Consider the following 20,606-nt stretch of genomic DNA (forward strand, 5'->3'; position numbering starts at 1 on the left):
AAAGGGGTGCCTGACTGAGTTGGTGGAGCATGTGACTCTTTTTTTTTTTTTTTTAATTTGACAGAGAGACACATCGAGCAAGGGAACATAAGCAGGGGGGATGGGAGAGGAAGCAGGCTTCCCGCTGAGCAGGGAGCCCGATATGGGGCTTGGTCCCAGGACCCTGGGATCATGACCTGAGGCGAAGGCAGATGCCTAACGACTGAGCCACCCAGGCGCCCCGGACCATGTGACTCTTGATCTCATGGTTGTGAGTTTGAGCCCCACATTGGGTACAGAGATTACTCAAAAATAAATTTTTTTAATCTTAATATAATAATAATAATAAAAAGAGTAGAGGGGCGCCTGGCTGGCTCAGTTGGTAGAGTACGAAACTCTTGACCTCAGGCTCATGAGTTCAAGACCCAAGTTGGGTGTGGAGCCTACTTAAAAATAAGAACACAAGATAATTTACTTTCAGCAACAATAAAATGTTATATATACAAAGATACAAAATTAGCTGGTGTGGTATAAAATATTAATGCTTAAGTTATAATTCTCTGTAAAAGGCTTAAGTTAATTAACAGACAAAATAATCACCTTAATGGTGATTCAAATTATATGAAAGCATGCACTGTGTTGGAAATAGATTCATTTATTTACAGTTAGCACAGAATTACAGTGGTTCATAAAATTTAACACCTCAAAACCTTTTTTTTTTTTACCTGGTTATGATAAGCCGGTCCAAATTAATTCTCTGTTGCTTAGCAATCCACGCTGTACGATACAACTTTTCGGCTGTCTTAAGTACATCTGCATTGAGCCTCTGAATGAGCTGTTTCTCAGAGTTCACATACAAGCGTTCCTGTTTGAGGTGATGGGCCAAAGTATGAATATCCAGCTTCACCATCTTCAAATGTGGAGAAGGTACAAAGGCTGATCACTACGAGTAAAAGGACAAGTTTAGAAATTTTGTGTCACTTAGGCTATTTTCCAAAATCAAAAGGGATAAGAGAATATATTAAGAATTAGGCTACATTTAGTACTATGATTAACTCTAATTTTAAAATAATCTATATATTTTCTGGAGAAGCATTACAGGTTCAGGATAGAAAAACTGGTAAGTACAGATAAGGAGAAAAAAAAAAAAAGCTTCTAGTAAGGCCATTGCTCAGAGACAGCCGCAGTAAAAATGTGTGTATTTCCTTCCAGTCTAGTGTCTACTTATTAGCACTCAAGTTCCCTTGACTACTCCCTTTTACACTGCAATCAATCAACTTAACCTGTTGACTCTATCTTCAAAATACATCTCCAATCTACTTCTCACCACATCCATCATCATCTCTCACCCAAAGGTCTATAACCACCACTTCCTAACTGATGGCCCTACTTCCTTTCTTGTACTACTCGAGTCTGTTCTCCACATAGCATACGGTATCCTTTAGACTTCAGTCAGATCACCTTATTCCCTTACTAGAATCCAGCCAAAGGCTTATTTTACATTTAGAATGAAATCTAAAGGTCCTAGATGATCTACCCTGGCTACTTCTCCAATCTCATCTCCTGCCATTCTATCCTTGCTCACATAGCTCCAGACACACTGGCCTCCTTGCTTGAACAGGCCGAACATGCCCCTTCTCAAAGCCTCTTGCATTTGATGATCCCTCTGTCTGGAAGGCTATTCCTCCAGGTATCTTTGCATGGCTAGTACCTTTACTCCATTCAGGTTTCTCTGTTCAAAGGTCTATTTAGAAAGGCCTTCTCGGATAACTCCTAAAATAGAAACGATCACTTCCTCTTGCCTTTTCTGGCCTTTTTTAAAAGTACTTGCCTCTGTCTAGCATTATATTACAGATACCTACTTGCATGTTCATTATGCTTAGAGTACGGTTCCCCCACTAAAGGGTAAGGGCCACCAGGGAGTGGTAAGGCTTGTCTGTTTTATTTACTCATAGCTGTAATTTCAGGGCTGAGCAGAGTGCCTGGTTCCTACCAAGAATTGAACAAATATTTGCCAAAGGAATGAATCAAATCACACAAATCTTGTTTATCTAGTAGCTAAACAAACTGATAGAAATAGCACACATATTTTAAAGCATTATTATTTAAGCTATACCATTGAACCTGGAATGCCTGCCAGACCACACTTTTTTTTTTTTTTTTTTCTTAAACAGCATAGAGAAGTCTGAACTGGGTTATGAGACCCCTGGGCAGGGTACCTCACCTCACTCATTGAACTCACTTCACTGGTCATGAGTCTGTTTCAAGCTCTGGCTAAGGAGGCATTTGCCAGCCTCCTCCCCAAAGCCAGGGTCCATGGCACCTCCTGCGCAATCTATCCTCAAGTGGATACCCATTCTCTGAGAACTCACCTCCCCAAAACCCAGGAAGGAGCCTGTCAGGGCCACTTTTGGTCCTAGTCTCAGACCTTCCAGGGGATATGGGGCAGAGTGACACAAGGCACTTACATCGTAGCCCCACCGATGAGCTTCCCTCAGACCACGAATGTTTTATATCAACAAGAGAAGTGCTTGCGGCCCAGATAACATAATACAACATTGTGTGTCCAGACAGCACACCGTCATTAAGCTAGAAAAATAATTCTCATTAAGAATTAAAGATTATGGGGGCGCCTGGGTGGCTCAGTCGGTTAAGCGTCTGCCTTTGGCTCAGGTCATGATCCTGGGGTCCTGGGATTGAGCCCCGCATTGGGCTTTGTGCTCAGAGGAAATCTGCTTCTCCGTCTGCCTCTGCCCCTCCCCCTGCTCATGCTCACGCACGAGCACTCCACCTCCACTCTCTCTCTCAAATAAATAAATAAAAGCTTTAAGAAAAGGGGCACCTGGGTGGCTCAGTTGGTTAAACATCTGCCTTCAGCTCAGGTCATGATCCCAGGGTCCTGGTTTCGAGCCATGCATTGGGCTCCCAGGTCAGCAGGGAGCCTGCTTTTCCCTCTCCCTATGCCGTTACCCCTGCTTGTGCTCTCTCGTGCTCTCGCTCTCTCATATAAAAAAAATCTTTAAAAAAACAAAGTTGCTATGGGAGTACAGCCTCAATGTCCTCACTGTAACTACAACAAAATGGCAATTATGTGATGTAAAGGATGTGTTGATTAACCTTATTAACCTTTGCAATACATACGTGTATCACAACATCACGTTATATACCTTAAATTTACACAATGTTATATGTCAATATATCTCAATAAAGCTAGGAAAAAAGGTTGTCCCAGCCAATCAGATTCATAAATGACTCTAATGGATCTATTTGGAGTTGATAAAACAATACAATTTGTAGTGAATTCAGATTCTAAGAGAGATGACAACCCAGACCTCAGAACTCTCAACATGTTTAGAGATCCAATAAAAATATGTTCATATATTGAAATAAATATTTTTGGTGCTAAGACCAAAACCATATGGCAGCAGCTGGAAATACTTTTAAAGCCACCTGACTTAAAGAAACAGGTTTAGCAACTTTTATTAAGTTTGACTTCAGAAATTTTTTAAAGAAGATTCTATTTATTTATTTGACAGAGAGCACGAGCAGTGGGGAGAGGCAGATGGAGAGGGAGAGGCAGACCCCCTGCTGAGAAGGAAGCCCAATGCAGGGCTTGATCCCAGGACCCTGGGATCATGACCTGAGCTGAAGGCAGATGCTTAACCGACTGAGCCACCCAGGCACCCCTGATTTTAGAAATTTTTAAACTTTTTTATTTTAATGAACTACTGAAGACTAGGAAAATTTCAGATATTACCATCTAACCTGAATCTTATTGCTTTCAAAAACCACTTTCTCGGGGCACCTGGGTGGGACAGTCAGTTGAGTGTCCAACTCTTGGTTTTGGCTCAGGTCATGATCTCGGGGTTGTGAGACTGAGCCCCGAGTCGGGCTCAGTACTCAGCTAGGAGTCAGCTTGCAACTCTCTCTCCCTCTCTCTGCCCCTCCCATCCATGCTCTTTCTCTCAAAATAAATAAATCTTAAAAAAAAATTCTTATACCTTATCAATTCCCTAGCAATCTGTGCAAAGCTGTTATTCCAAATCTCCTGTGTCATGAAGGCCCTTATGCTGCTTTACTCTCAAAAGATTAAACGTATGGGTGCCTGGGTGGCTCAGTTTAGCATCCAACTCTCGATTTCAGGTCAGGTCATGATCTCAGGGTTGTGGGATCAAGCCCCGTGACAGGCTCTGTGCTCAGTGTGGGGGTCTGCTTGTCCCTCTCCCTCTGCTCCTCCCCCTGCTTTCTCTCCCTCAAGTAAATAAAATCTTTTAAAAATATATATATAAGTATGCCCACTAAGACGATCTGTTAAGTTAATAACAAAACCATGTGGGTACATTAAGAAAAACTGGTGACATACAGACATATACTTATATAATTGTATTAACTCAATCTATAGAAAATTCATATATGACTTTATAGGCTTTCTCTAACATCCTCTAGGGGGCTCTAAGTCCACAGACTAAGAACTATAAGAAGTATTACAGTTAATGGAAACAATACTGAAATGGGCTGGTAAAGATCTGAATGCTTCATTAATTAGTTCTGTTACTTTGGGCACATAAAGCATATTCTCTGAACCCTGGATTTTTTTCACCCATAAAATGTGGACTCATTATCTATATTTATTTTACCCCTGGTACAAGCAACATATTAAACATTAGGAATACAAAAAGGGATAAAACCTAATGTGTACCCTCAAGGACTTTCTAACCTAGCACAATGAGGCAGATATGCAAGCAAATGGCTGTCCAAAAATGTTACACGTATTATGCTAGAAGACTGTACAATGCAGATAGAGAGGGGGTTAAAAAGAGAAGGAACCTGCACCTAGTCTTAAAAGGCAAGTTGAGGGGCGGAAGGAGAAGATGAGTATTTGCCAGACATAAAAAGGACGGTGGGTGGGGTAGAATTCCAGATACGGGGAGTCCACCAAGCAAAGGCACAGAGCTGTGTAACAACGAGGACATTTAGAGAGCTACCCATGGCTTGCTACAGTTTGGGGGGCTGTGCCTATGTATTCAGTGAGATGGGGGGAGGCAGGGAATGTGCATAATGAGAGATAAGGCCAGAAGGTACACAGAAGCCAGAGTTAAGAAACTAGGACCTTGCGCTGTAGTTGATAGGAAAAGTTTTAAAACAGGAGATTAACAGTATTAAATTTATCTTTGGGAGCATAAACTCTGGCAGTAAGGAAAAGGATGAGGAGGTGGGGATGGGACCAGATGAAGAGAGACTGAAATTGTTGACAGGCAGGAAATGAGGTGGCAATGGAAAGAACAGGACAGGTTTGAGAAATGAAATGAGAAATATTTGTAGGAACACCTGGGTGGCTCAGTTGGTTAAGCGTCTGCCTTCGGCTCAGGTCATGAACCCAGGGTCCTGGGATCAAGTCCCACATCGGGCTCCTTGATCAGCCAGGAGACTGCTTCTCCCTCTGCCTACCACTCCCACCACCCCCCCTTGTGTGCATGTGCTCTCTTCTCTCTGACAAACAAAAAACCAAAATCTTTTTAAAAATATATTTTAAAAAAAAGAGGGGAACCTGGGTGGCCCAGTTGTTAAGCATCTGCCTTCGGCTCAGGGCATGATCCTAGGGTCCTGGAATCGAGCCCCGCATCAGGCTCCCTGCTCCACTGGGACCCTGCTCCTTCCTCTCCCACTCCCCCTGCTTGTGTTCCCTCTCTCACTGGCTGTCTCTCTGTCAAATAACATAACATAACATAACATAAAAAATAAAATAGAAAGAAAGAAAGAAAGAAAGAAAGAAAGAAAGAAAGAAAGAAAGAAAGAAAGAAAGAAAGGCAAGATTTGTTAACAAATGGGGGAAAAAAGGTAAAAGTTTCCAACTCTGGGAACAAGGGTGGGTGTGGTATTAATTCACCACAGTTGAGTAATGTTTGGGAAAACACGTTATCAACTGAAAATAGTGCCTGGTGTGCTTCTAAGAACTTTACACACTTCATCTTCATAATATCCCTCTGAGATAAGTGCTCTGCAGCTAAGAAAAGTGAGGCACAGGGATGTGAAATAATCTGCCCAGGACCACACATATGAGAGATGACAGAGCCAGTACACTATTATTATAGTCCTGATCTTTACAAGAACGATTCAAAAATCCTGTGCTTACTTAGGAGAGTATCTTATTTTTAAGAGACACACACTCAAGTATGTAAAAGTAATGTTAGGATGTCTGCAACTTACTTGGACATGGTTCAGCAAAAAAATGAGATTTTTAAAATGCAGCAAAAGGTAAACAACTGTTGAATCTGGGTGGAGGGTAGATGATAATCATTATACTATCCTTTAACAATTTCAGTTATGTTAGAAATTTTTCATAATAAAAAATAGGGAAAAATATTTTAGAAATTCTCAAACTGCACCCTTCTGGCTGCTTAATACAACTTAATTCAACAAATATATTACTGGGCTTGGCTGGAGCCTAGCCAGGTCCCCTAATCTCAAGGAGCTCACAGTCTAATTATAACTGAAATGTTCAAGATAGGACACATAAAATGTTTCCAATGACACAGCAAAATATGAACCAATTTATGCAATTTAGAAATTAAAATCTTCAAATATAGCTTCACTTAAAAAAATTAACGCATGAAAGTAATGCTCCACCTAGTCTAAAGAATTCACCTTCCAAACCCTTCAGTAGTTCCAAACGCCTTTAAAGACATTTTCAATAAATCTAGACAAACTTGTTCAGCATTTTTTTCTTTCACCAAGTTCAAGAATTATACGCTTTATTGCTTTCCTTTCTATAATAAGTTGGTCTGGGTGCTGCCAAAAAACAGGTAATAACTTACCCTACAAAATAACACTTTTAAAAACATTATTATATAGGGGCGCCTGGGTGGCTTAGTCAGTTAAGTGTCTGACTCTTTTTTTTTTTAAGATTTTATTTATTTGACACAGAGTGTGAGAGAGCACAAGTGGGGGGGGGGTGGCAGAGGGAGAGGGAAAAGCAGGCTACCCGCTGAGCAGGGAGCCTGATGCAGGGCTTGATCCCAGGACTCTGAGATCATGACCTGCTGACTGAGCCACCCAGGAGCCCCAAGCATCCGACTCTTGACTTCAGCTCAGGTCATGATCTCAGGATTGTGACATCCAACCCCATGTCTGCTTCAAATTCTTGCTCTCCCTCACCCTCTGCCCCCCACCCTAAAAAAAAAAAAAAAAGTGTCAGTAAACCACTGGGTAAAATGCAAGAGAATTAACTCTGACCTATATTTTTGCCCACAGTTTACCTAAATTAAATTCATGTTCTGAATACTATTTTACACAACATGCAGCATATGCCAGAGTATAATTATATATCTCTCTCTCCCCTTAGACTGTAAACACTGAGGGAAAGAATTCAACTTTGTGTCCTAACATAGCTGATGGCAGGTAGGAGCTCAAACACTTTAAGTGAACTCAATTCAGGTAGCCCCAAGTCTCTCGGCTCATACATTTTGAAAAAATAATACCCCCCCACACAAATAATAATACCTAACAGGTCACTACTTAAACACAACAGATGCGGAAAAGGGTTTGAGAATGTAAAAGGTAAAGTCTATGAATGTTCTGCTCTTCTAAGGCACCACTATAACACAATAGTTATAGCTACTGGGAAATTGCTTAAATAAAATGTAGGCATAAATAACTAGAAGTGGGGAAATTTTACCATACTGAAGACAACAGGAAGTATAAACATTTGTAAATAAGTTAGTTTCCTGAAAAGTAACAATGACAATACCAATAACAATACTCATACCAAGCTACCATTTATTTAGAACTTTTTTTATGCCAGGCACTATTTTTTTCCTCACTGAAACCTTATAACCCTATGATGACTGTGCTCTCATTAACTTCATTTAACAGTTGAGAAAAGTGTTCACATACCTAGCAAGCAGCCACATCAAAATTCACACTGACTCAGTTCTGGTTCCAAAGCAGCCCTTGCTCTCAACCAACTAATCTAAACATTTTGTCAGTCACATCTACCCTAATCTCCAATTCTATTACTAACTGACTCCTTAAAGATCCTTTTTTCTATTGGTTTTTACAGAACTTCATCCAGCTTCTAGTGACATCTACTTCATCGGAGTTTACACTCAAATATCATTTAAAATACAGGTTGTCTCCAACCCTCACCTCTTAGCTCAGTTTAAATTCTTTATTTCCTCGGGTGGCTCAGCTATTAAGTGTCTGCCTTTGGCTCAGGGCGTGATCCCAGCGTTCTGGGATTGAGCCCCACATCAGGCTCCTCCGCTGGGAGCCCGCATCTTCCTCTCCCACTCCCCCTGCTTGTGTTCCCTCTCTCGCTGGCTGTCTCTCTCTCTCTGTCAAATAAATAAATAAAATCTTTAAAAAAAATAAAAAAATAAATTCTTTATTTCCTCTATAATCTTTTTTTTTTTTTAAGATTTTACTTATTTATTTATTTTGAGAGAGAAAGAGCACGAGTAGGGAGAGGGGTAGAGGAAGAGGAAAAAGCAGACTGCGCTGAGCATGGAACCCGATACGGGGCTCAATCTCACAACACTGAGATCATGACCTGAGCCAAAATCAAAAGTTGGATGCTTAACCAACTGAGCCACCCAGGCACCCCTCCTCTATGATCTTAATATCAAACAGAAACTTAGAATTGGAAAGGCTGTTGAAAGCTATCTTCCCCAATTTAATTCAAATCAACAAATATTTTCTGAATGTCTTCACTGTACCCAGGCACTAACAGTACAGGACAGAACAAAACAGACACAGTCTCTGTCCTCGCAAAGCTTAGTCAACTATGAAGCCAGAAGCAAAGTAAACTGCAAGTAACTACAAGTATATATGTATGTATATTCTTTCTCTCTCTCTCTCTCTCTCTCTCTCTCTCTCTCTCGTGCTCCACTTTTTCCTTTACTTTGAATGAACTGCCTTTCTCTACGTTAAAGCCAACCCTCACTTGTATGCTAATTTCCTCCCTTCACACACCTTAAGAACATTACTGTAAAAATCCCAACTACCCCATCCCCCTCCCATCCACATTTCCTTCTCTACTGGATCATTCTCACCAGTATATAAACATGCTATTAGTTTTCATTTAAAAAAAAAACCTCTCTACTTCATGTCTCCCCTTCAGCTTCTACCCCCATTTTTCTCCCTCCCTTTACAAGAAAATTCTTTGAAAGAGGTGTTTATACTGTCTCCAGTTTCTCTCCTCTAATTCCCTCCTGAGCCCACACCAATAAGTGTTGTCCTCCCATTCCATCAAAACTGCTAGTCTTCAAGTCACCAGTAATAAATAAGCACATTGTGGGGCGCCTGGGTGGCACAGTCGGTTAAGTGTCTGACTCTTGGTTTTGGCTCAGGTTGTGATCTCGGCGTTGTGAGATCGAGCCCCACATCAGGTTCCGTGCTCAGTGTAAAGTCTGCTCTGCTTGAGTTTCTCTCTCCCTCTCTCTCTCTGTTCTTCCCCCCTGTTCTCTCTCTCAAATAAATCTTTACAAATACATAAATAAATAAATAAATAAGCAAGCACATTATTAATCCAATGATACATTATCATTCCTCCTCTTCTTGACCTAACAGAAGTATCTGACACAGTTGACCAATCTCCTTGAAACACTTTCTTTGACTTCGGGATACCACACTCTCACGGCGTTCCTCCTGTTCAGTCTCAGTTCCTCCACTCAGTCGCAGTCTCCTTTGTAATTCCCCCTCATCTCCCTAACTTCAAAACACTGTAGTACGCTACCCTCAAGCTCAGTCTTTAGACCTTTCCTTTTCGAACTACACTCAGTACTAGACAATCTCATTCCATCTCATGGCTTAAGAACTACCAAAATGCTGGCAGCTCCCAAAGTAGTATCTCCAGACTTTACCTTTCCCCTGAATGCCTAGATCCAAATACGCAACTACTCAACGTCTCCAGTGGATTGTCCAACGGGCATCTCAAACTTAATATGTCCAAAGTTGCACTCATCTCCCTCCCCCCCGAGAAAAACATCTTTAAATCCCAGTCTCCCCCATCTCAATCAATGGCAATTCCATCTTTCCAACTGCTTAAACCAAAAACTTTGTCATCGTTCTTGACTCCCTTCTTTTCTTACACCCATTATCAACTCCTGATGACCCTACGTCCAAAACACATGCAGAATGTATCTACTCACCATCATTTCTATTGCTAATTACCACCCTGGTCCAAAGTACCATATCTCTCGGCTGGGATCACTGCAGCAGCCTCCTAACCTTGCTTCAGTCCTTGCTCCTAGTCTACTCTCAACATAGCAGCCAGAATGAGTCTATAAAAATCCAAGTCAAATCGTATCAAGATTGTGCCCAAAATCCTCCCAAAACTTTTCTCAGCTCTCCATAGTCTGCCTCCACCTTTCTTACCTCTCTGATCTTACCTCCTATAACCAAAAGACCATATAATTTGCCATCCAAACCAAGACACTACTAGGAGTGAAAGTGGGCACTATTAATAATGTCATCAAGACAAGAGATGTAAACAAGGACATATTATCACTCTATTACTGGTCCCCTCTTTCATTCTGCTCCATCTATGTTCTCAAACTTGCCAGGTATACTTTCACCTCCATACCGTTGCACTTGCTCGCCACCCAAATCTCTTACTTCCTTTAGGACTTTTTACACAAGAGTCGTCTTCTTCAATGAGGTCTTTCTTGGACACCTTATGTAAAATGTCAGCCCCTACCCTGTCACACACTCATATCTCCTCTCCACAGAAAGAGATATTTTTGCCTATTTGTTCCCTGCTGTATCTGCACTGAGTAGAACAAAACCTGTCAAATCACAAGCATTCAGACCATATTTGGTAAATGAATATATGAATGAATAAGAGGTATTTCAATAACATATTCTTGTTAGAGACTTCATAACCAGAGTAGATATAATACAGGAAGAACAGGAATATGGTCTTTGATGGATGAGAAAAGAAGAGGTGAACAGTACGAAATTATCATTACATGTTAACTAAAATAAGCACACTATACTGAAAATATTAACAATAATACCTGGAAGGTTCATGAAAGACTTAAAGGAAAAACTAAGGCACTCAAAATTTTCATTTATTCCTTACTTCCTAGAAGATAATTTCCAAACTGCTTAGCCTAATACTCAAGGACCAGTCTTCCCTTAACCCACACTTCCAATCCTATCTCACACAATTTTCCTACATAAAACCACTTGTTCCAGCTAAATTGCCTTTTCATTTTTATTTTCAATTCACCTTCATAGTATTATACTCATTATTTCTAAAAAAAGATTTTATTTATTTGAGAGAGGGAGACAGTGAAAGAGCACAAGCAGAGGGAGCAGCAGAGGAAGGAGAAGCAGGCTCCCTGCTGAGCAGAGAGCCCGATGCGGGGCTGGATCCCAGGACCCTGAGATCATGACCTGAGCCCAAGGCAGCCATTTAACCGAATGAGCAACCCAGGTGCCCCATTATTATATTCATTGTTATTTACATCAGGTCTCATCTTAATTACTTACTTGTTCTAATTTCCAAGGCCTGGCTCAATAAAACCTTCCTTCCCAACCATATAGTACGCCCCCAGCGATAAATTCCAACTCTGAACTCTTAAAGTGCTACTTATCCATACTACTAATTTGAAACTTTTTGTTTTTATTTTCATCTTTGATAGCTGTATCCTGTCTTTCCAGCAAAAATGACAGGTCCCCTCAAAGGCTGAGAGCATCGCCCAGATGGATGTATCCCTAGTCCCCAATACCATGAACAAATACAAGAAGCGCTCATATATATTTGCTAATTGCACTGTCACAAGTTGCTCTGTGAAAAAGAACGTAAGTAAAAAATAAAAGAGTTTACATTAACATTAGGCATTAGCATATCTAATAGTAACAGAATTTTTTCCTGAAATTTGCAAGCATTTTCCAAGGGAGATCATTTCTTTTTGTAGTCAAAAATTAGACTCTGAAAATCTGTAACTTCAGTTCCACTTACCACATTTTCTACAAAAATAAAATGCATTATAAACCATGCATGTTAAATCAAATGTTAAGCTTTTCAACTCAGGTTATGAAGACTTACCAGTGAGAGAACAGTAGGAAGATTTTAGCTGAAGGAGTAAAGCACAATGGGTTTCTGTATCCTTCTACAATGGTATAGAGCAGGGCCTGGCAAACTACAGCCTGCGGGCCAAATTCAGCTAGGGGCCTGATTCTATAAATAAAGTTTTATGGGAACACAGCCATGCCCATTTGTTTATATAGAATCTATGGCTGTTTTCATGCTACAATGGCAGAGCTGAATAGTTGCCAGAGTCCTCCAGAGTCCATATGGCCCACAAAGCCTAAAATAGTTACTATCTGGCCCTTTACAGAAAAAGTTTGCCAATTCCTGATAAGTAAGCTATACCTACTCTGATGCAGAGCATGGAGAAGAACAGCCTGAAATGTGCGAACTAGGAAATACACTCCACGGAGGATACACATATTACAAATGTTAGCAACTATGCCTGAATGAACTCCTATTACTCAAGAGAAGGACTCTACACTAGGAAAAAAATGATTTCAAATGTTTTATGGAATGAGAATCATGTTTCATGTTTTCTCTGTTGAAACTTGCTAATTAAAGGGATCCCAAGTTAATGATAGATATCAAATGGTTCTACACTTTAACAGCTAGACTTCAAGTAAACAAGTTAATCCTCCCTTTATTAATTTAATAAATTCAGGAATAACTTTGTGAGACAGCCTATATTATGTAAGAGAAGACCACCTGCTACTTTCTCGTTTTAGAGACTACGTCAAACAGAGCAGAAAGAATACCAAAACCAGGGTCAGAAGATATGAGGCATTTAAGGCTGGGCTTTGACACCTACCGGCAGTGTGACCTACTAGCAACTTAGTCACTTCACCTAAGTTTCTGTTTCCTCACCTTCAAAACTGGAGTGTCCCTGTTCCTCTCACATGCTAAGTTGTATAGTTCACATGAGATGACTGGAAAGTGTAAATGACTACACAATGGAAGACATCATTCTTCTTGCCAATCAAAAGGTGATGTCTATCATTTCACAGGGACACAGCTCCATGTCCATCGCATAAGAGAACTGACCAAAATGAACCTTTCCATGAAAGTAAGCGGGAAGTATGAAAGTCTTAACTAAACAGATTAGAGTACTTGCTAAGGCTGTGGAACCTACACTGGTAAAAGACTATTTAAAAGTGAAAGTAAAGGCCAACAGTCTTCAGCCTAAGAGCATTTTTAGTAACATAAATGCCACACAAAAGTATGGCTTTGAAATTTGAGAACAAAGTATGCTTTGCAAATATGTTAATGTGCCTAATTTAAGATGATCTAATTAAAAATTACAGAGATAATGACAATCAAATATAATATGGGATCCTGGAACAGAAAAAGGACATCAGGTGAAAACTAAGGAAATCAAAATAACATATGAACTTTAGTTAACAATGATGTGTCAACAGTGGTTCACTAATTATAACAAATATACCATGTTAATGTAAGATGTTAGGAATAGGGGCAACTTGGCGCTGGGTATATAGGATCTCCTTGTATTATCCTCTCAATTTTTCTGTAAATCTTAAACTGTTCTAAAAAAAAATAAAGCATATTTTTTTTTAAATTACACAAGTAATACACTTCTAAGTCCAAGGATCCAATTTAGCAACTTTCTTTTCAGTAAAAAAAAAAAAAAAAAAAAAAGTATACTAACTTGAGAAAACATCTGAACATTGTAATTTATCACAATCTTCAACAACCACCACCTAGAAAAAGGATTACCAGCTACCACATGATGTTCCAGAATCCATTAACAGCTGGCAACACATTTTAGTGTTCATTTTTTTTTAAAGATTTTATTTTTAAGTAATCTCTACACCCAACGTGTGGCTTGAACTTACAACCCCGAGATCAAGAGTTGCATGCTTTTCCAACAGAGCCAGCCAGGTGCCCCAACACATTTTAGTGTTTAAACTATCACACTGAAAACATTTCTCTCTCGGTTTACTGTGATCAAAAATGAAATACAGGGGCGCCTGGGTGGCTCAGTCGTTAAGCGTCTGCCTTCGGCTCAGGGCGTGATCCCGGCATTCTGGGAACGAGCCCCGCATCAGGCTCCTCTGCTGGGAGCCTGCTTCTTCCTCTCCCACTCCCCCTGCCTGTGTTCCCTCTCTCGCTGGCTGTCTCTCTGTCAAATAAATAAATAAAATCTTTAAAAAAAAATGAAATACAGACACTTCATAACAAAATTTCCACAGGCACATTACATTTTGCACTAATTCCTGGTCAAGTGAAGCAAGGCAAATATACTTCCTAGCCAGAACCGTTTAAGAAAAGTCTGTCTTTACATTAATTTCCATTTAACAGCAAACTTTCTTAAAAGGCATTATAAATAGTTATGGCTGAATTCAAAGAGAATTTTAATTGACTGGTGGTCAATACATTGGTATTGGTGCTTAGGAATACAAATACAAAATACATTGGTGCTTAGGAAATAAAAAGAATAGTAACTGGGACGCCTGGGTGGCTCAGTTGGTTAAGTGTCTGCGTCCGGCTCAGATCATGATCCCAGGGTCCTGGGATCAAGTCCTGCATTGGGCTCCTTGCTCAGCAGGGAGCCTGCTTCTCCCTCAGCTTGTGTACGCGCTCTCTCTCTCTCTGACAAATAAATAAATAAAATCTTAAAATAGAAGAACTACCACACATTTCAGGCTTGTCATGAACTAGGCACCAATCAGGGGCTTTAATATGGATGTTCTCCTTTAATCTGTGTAACACTCCTGAAAGGCACGTATTCTTACCGACATTTTATAGGTGAGGAAACTGAGGAAATTAAATAATCTGCCCAAGGTCAAGTTAGTAACTGGCAAAGCTGAGAGTAAAAGCCAGGTACATGTGGCTCACCGAGCTTTTACCACTATGCCATCTGTGAGTGCTGTAATTCACAGCCAAGGACAACTTTTAATCACCCCAATCTTTGGCCAACTGTTAATATGCGAGTCGGTATCGGGACAAGTCCCCCTTTCTTTGAAAGTTTCAAACTGTCTGACAAAGTCAAGTTTAGTTGGACTTCAGGACTAAATAAATAACCTATATTCCCTCAAATTCTATGAAAGAAATGATAAATGAAAGCTTAGAAAAAGTTACTAGAGATTAATTCCTTAAATCCCTCTTTTTACATCTGCTAGCTCCTCTCCCACCATTTCTTCACTTCCCCAAAGCAGTTGTTGCCACCATACTATATCCTCAAGTCTCCAACACGAGCAGATGCTATCATATAGGCCCCAAGAGGCCCACAGCCTTCAAATGAACCCAGATTTATCCTTCAAGACCCAGCCCCCGAATCTCTTCCCTCTGTGAAGCTCTGGGGGAACTGCTCCCACCAACAGAGAGCATCCCTTCCTCCCTATGACACTAAATAACAATGAACCACGAAGTAGGAAAGTTATTCCATTTTCTTTTTTTAAGTAGACTCCATGCCCAGCGTGGAGCCCAGCATGTGGCCTGAACTCATGACCCTGAGATCAAGAACTGAGCTGAGATCAAGAGTGGGATACTTAACTGACTGAGCCACCCAGGTACCCCGAAAGCTACCCCATTTTCAAGCCTCTTTCAATCCTTCTATTCACATCATGGAGAAAATCTAAGCAAGGTGCCAATTTGTCTTCAACACTTTTCTAACACTTTGCTAATCTCTCCTTTTAATTAAAGGATAGCAGGCCTCAATCCCAGCACTTTTTAAAAAAATTTTTATTTATTTTGAGAAGACAGAGAGAGAGGGTAAGCAAGGGGAGGGGCTCAGGGAGAGAGAGAGAATCTTAAGCAGCCTCCATGCTCAGCCCGGAACCCCACGCAGGGCTTGATCTCAAGACCCTGAGACCATGACCTGAGCCGAAACCAAGAGGTGGACGCTTAACTGAGCACCCAGGGGCCCCAAACCCGGCACCTTCTGCAAATAGTACCTAGCTAGGTTTCATAACATTGTTTTGTTTTTATTATATTTAAGTTGCTTTCTATTTAGGATATGAGGTGTTAGCCTTTCATTACGGTAATAACATAAAGCTGCTTTTTTTTTTTTTTTTTTTTTTTTTTTAGATTTTATCTATTTATTTGACAGGGAGCGGGAGAGAGAGCAGGAGAGAAAGCACAGGCAGGGGGAGGAGCAGAGGGAGAGGGAGAAGCAGACTTCCCACTGAGCAGGGAGCCCAATGCCGGGCTCAATCCCAGGACCCGGGGATCATGACCCGAGCCAAAGGCAGACGCTTACCCACTGAGCCATCTGGGCGCCCCAACGTAAAGCTTCTTGAAAAATATTTTTAAATTGTGTCCACAAAAAAAGACAAATAAATAATAGTACAAATAGAATCCGGATTTGGGGAAAATTATGATGTTACTCAAGGATTAAGCATGGGAAACATTTTTAGATACCGATGCCTACACCTTGACAGAACTGCAAGTTCCTTTTTTGTTGTTCATTATATAGGTACTTATTCATATTAACCTGATACGACAAAAAAGGACATGACTGACAATTTTTAATTACCTACCTACCACAATGTTAGCTCCTATATTTTATCAATCAAATATTTTAAATCTGAGGATTTATTTTAACTACCCACCACTTTTCAGGAATCTAACCAATCCATACAAGACAGAGACATCCCTGGCAAATATTTTTTATACATATAAATAACCATCTTGAATTACAAGGATTTGTCCACATGTGCTTCCCCTTACAAGACTTAACCTCATTCAGTTCAGTTACAGTTCATTACTCATTTTAAAATATTTTGTTAAATTAAATGACCTAAAAATCGTCAGGTATTAAAAATGAACTCACTTCTTTCCAAAAAATGGACAGACAAGCACGGTAAGCTTAACACACTTCCTTCATTTATTCATTCAACAAATGTTTGTTAAATATCTGCAATGTGCTAGGCACCGATGAACAAGACGGGTAATGTCTGCCCTTGAGGGCCCTGTGTTCTCACACTGTACGTGATATTAACAATTGTGAACAGTTTTTACAAATCAGATTTCGATATACCCTCTACTTCGACTCCTTTGGCCACTCTTGTCATTGGCCAGTTAACTCTCACTCAGGCATCAGAGCCCAGTCCAAGCCAAGGAGGCTCTCCTGGCCATTCTCATCCGGTCTCATTCGGGCTCATCTCCATCACAGCATTTTACACTGTGAGCAACAACATGCTGTTTTCTCAACAAAACTCCAAGCAACCTGAAGTAGGGAGATAGTCATCTTGGCATCCCCACTGCTTAGCAGACAGACCTGCGTTTAGCAGGTACTGATTTAATGTCTACATTCATAAAAAGTTAATAAATAAAGGACTGAATGATCAAGAGCGATGTGCTAGTTAGGAATCAGCCAAGCGACTTCTAACCAGTTCCAAAATGATTAAAGAACAGTAATTAATTTAAGTTGAAAATATCTACTATCTTTCTAATAGACATATTTTAAATAATTATTAATGTACTAAAAAAGATATTTCCTCACAATTAAGAAATAACTATCAATAAGGAGGGGAAGGAAACAATAATACTTCAATATCGTCAGTTGGTATATTTGAAACAAGAGTAAAACATTGTAGGAAAAAAAATGGACTTAGTACCAACTCTTCCTGGCATAACTACAAGGAACTGAAAGGCACCCGACTTTGAAGATGTAATATAAAGCCAGAGAGTATTTACATCTCAAATTAACACACCAGACTTCCTGTTCTAACACCAAAATTTTAGACCCTACCAAAGTAAATAAAATCCACATAGATGTCGATTTTACCCCTAAAACACTACTAATTTTCCAGAACTAAAGAAGACAGACTAACCACAAAAATAATGAAATTCATACATATCCAACGGCCTGTGGGTTAAGCTTGGATTTTATTATACAACTCAGCTGAGAGAGTATCAAAACGCCTGGACAGCAAAAAATATGCATTACTTAGTAAATACTCATGTATCCTCACTTGTTCCAGTTCAAAAACCTTCACTTTTTAAAGTATTACTTGAAACCATTACTAATGTAACTGGCAATATTAAACAAGATGAAGTTTGAAAGACACTAAGTGAGTTATGGTACACATCTGCCATCGAATATTATATAATTATTAAGGAGATAGAGGTACAGAGAAAGTTGTCCATCTTTACATGAAAAAAGCACAGTACAGATCAGTGGGCCAGGAAGACCCCAGAGGCAGCTAAAACACAACATGTGAGCAAGACAACCTGGACTCAATCTCAGCTTTGCCACTCACGAGCTGTGCAACCTTTGGTAATTACTTCTCCCTGCCTCACTTTTTTCATCTGCAAATGGATATAAAATAGAATCTAATTCATAAGATATATTCATAGAGTTGTGAAGATTTAAGTTAATATATCTAGGGGCGCCTGGGTGGCTCAGTCAGTTAAGTGTCTGACTCTTGATTTTGGCTCAGGTCATGATCTCATAGTTGTGAGATCAAGCCCTATGTCAGGCTCCGCGCTGGGCATGGAACATGCTTAGAATTCTCTCACCCTTTCCCTCTGTCCCTCCCCCGCTAAAACAACAACAACAACAACGACAACAACAACAACAACGACAAGTTAATATATGTAAAGTACTATGCAAGCACAAATGTTAACTATAATTTCAGGGGGGAAAAATCCAAAACATACAGTATGTGCATGCATATGTGGGGAAGAAAAGCTTTGACTTTTTGCATTTTTTTAAGTTTATATGTATTTTTTTAGTAATCTCTATACCCAGCATGGGACTCGAATTCACAATCCCGTGATAAAGAGCCACATGCTCTTCTGACGGAGCCAGCCAGGCACCCCTTTTCCCTTTTTTGCACCGTTTTTAGGTTGTTGTTTTTTTGTTTTTGTTTTTAAGATTTATTTATTTTAGAGACAGAAAGAGAGAGTGTGCATGAGCGAGCAAGTGGGGGAACGGGCAGAAGGAGAGGGAGAGAGAATCCCAAGCAGACTTCATGCTGAGCACAGAGCCCAACGCAGGGCTTGATCCCACAACCCCAAGATCACAACCTGAGCCAAAATCGAGTTGGATGCTTAAGTGACTGTGCCACCCAGGCACCCCTTAAGTTTTTTGTTTTTTTTTTTAAGATTTTATTTATTTGAGAGAGAGAAAGAGAGTGTGTGTGTGCACACACACGAGCGGGGAGGGGGGGTGCGGGGGGGGGGAAGCAGAGGGAGAGGGAGAAACAGACTCCCCACTGAGCAGGAAGCCCAGTGCAGACTCCTTCCAAACCTGGGCCAAAGGCAGACCCAGGTGCCCAATTTTGGTTTTCGGTTTTTTTGTTTTCTTTATTTTTCAAACAAAGAACATTACTTTAGTAATTTTTTTTAAAAAATGAGAACATAATAAAAACTTGGCACTAAGATCCCCCCTCTGAAAGATCTGCTAGTGCAATTACTTAAACACTTGGGACCAGACAAATTCTGTGAATAATTATATATTTAAACTGAAAGTTTTCAAGTGCAACAAAAGGGACAGTACTTCTGGACACAGTTCAACAGTAACAAGCTACATACCAATAAGCAGAACTGCAACGGCTTTAAAATTATGTCCTTTGATTTCCCAGAAACAATAAATTATACAGAAATATGCACCCAATCTATAAGTGGGTATCAGGAACTTTCACAATTAGATAAATCTCCATTAATTTTATTAGTCAAAATTAAATACCACCAAATCTAATTTCCTCCAATTCAACAATCTCTAATGACAACTCACTAAGACATATATAAACCTGGAGCTCAAGATAAACCAAATGATTTTTTAAAAACCTAAAATCCTTAGAACCCTTTGAGAACTTTTGAGAGAAAGATTTCACCACCTCACATGCTTTGAGGAAGCTTTGGTCCCCTGGATAAACTTAGCTTCCTCTGTAAATACAGTGAGTGGATAAAACAACCAAACAGAAGAGCAGAAAGAGAACTTTGAGCTTCAGCTGCATTTTTTGCTGAGCTGTAATACTGGTAAAGCCTGTTTCAAGATCCAAGAATCCACCCTAAAAATTAGGGAAGGTATGTAAACAGCAGGCTGTCATGTTCATTTCATCACATTTACCATACCACTGACTGTGTTTTACCTTAAAGGAACCTCCTGGACAATAAATAAATAAATAATAAATGGCAAATAAATCTAATTTTAAATAGCTTTTCAAGAAGAAATCAATCATTAAGATGCTTTCATAGAATTATGAAATTCATAATTTTTTTAAAGATTTTATTTATTTATTTGACAGAGAGAGAGACAGCCAGCGAGAGAGGGAACACAAGCAGGGGGAGTGGGAGAGGAAGAAGCAGGCTCCCATCAGAGCAGGGAGCCCCAAGTGGGGCTCGATCCCAGGACCCTGGGATCGTGCCCTGAGCCGAAGGCAGACACTTAATGACTGAGCCACCCAGGTGCCCCGAAATCCATAATTTTAACTAGTTTACATAATGCCTACAAAAAGAGAAAGAACTCAATAAATGCTAGTTATTATTACCATTAATGATGAAACAGAAACTTACTCAGAAGGAGGCTTAATAGGTCACTTTCCATCAGAATCCAAGTTGGCCCATCACAACCTTGAATAGTTAGATATTAAGAAACACGTGGTTCTAGACGACTCAAAGACTC

General features: G+C 40.0%; 1 protein-coding gene and 1 non-coding gene across 8 annotated transcripts in view; both read right to left on the reverse strand.

The window, feature by feature from the left end:
• GAPVD1 (GTPase activating protein and VPS9 domains 1) overlaps window positions 1-20,606 on the reverse strand; it is a 74,442-nt gene that overhangs the window by 44,586 nt on the left and 9,250 nt on the right. For 5 of the 7 annotated variants that reach the window (XM_045790940.2, XM_045790943.2, XM_045790941.2 and 2 more), the window contains exon 2: window positions 705-922. In XM_045790940.2, the coding sequence (XP_045646896.2) occupies window positions 705-889 (185 nt within the window). In that variant the 5' untranslated portion in view covers window positions 890-922. Of the gene's footprint in view, window positions 1-704; window positions 923-12,031; window positions 12,360-20,606 lie in introns of those variants that run through there. The other 2 variants (XM_087869373.1, XM_045790939.2) reach the window with 2 other exon arrangements.
• Window positions 2,153-2,479, reverse strand: LOC148108552 (Nuclear RNase P). The gene has a single exon (XR_015727556.1).

Source organism: Ursus americanus, chromosome 18, assembly GCF_024610735.1.
Source record: "Ursus americanus isolate L20-20 chromosome 18, mUrsAme1.1.p, whole genome shotgun sequence".
NCBI lineage: Eukaryota > Metazoa > Chordata > Mammalia > Carnivora > Ursidae > Ursus > Ursus americanus.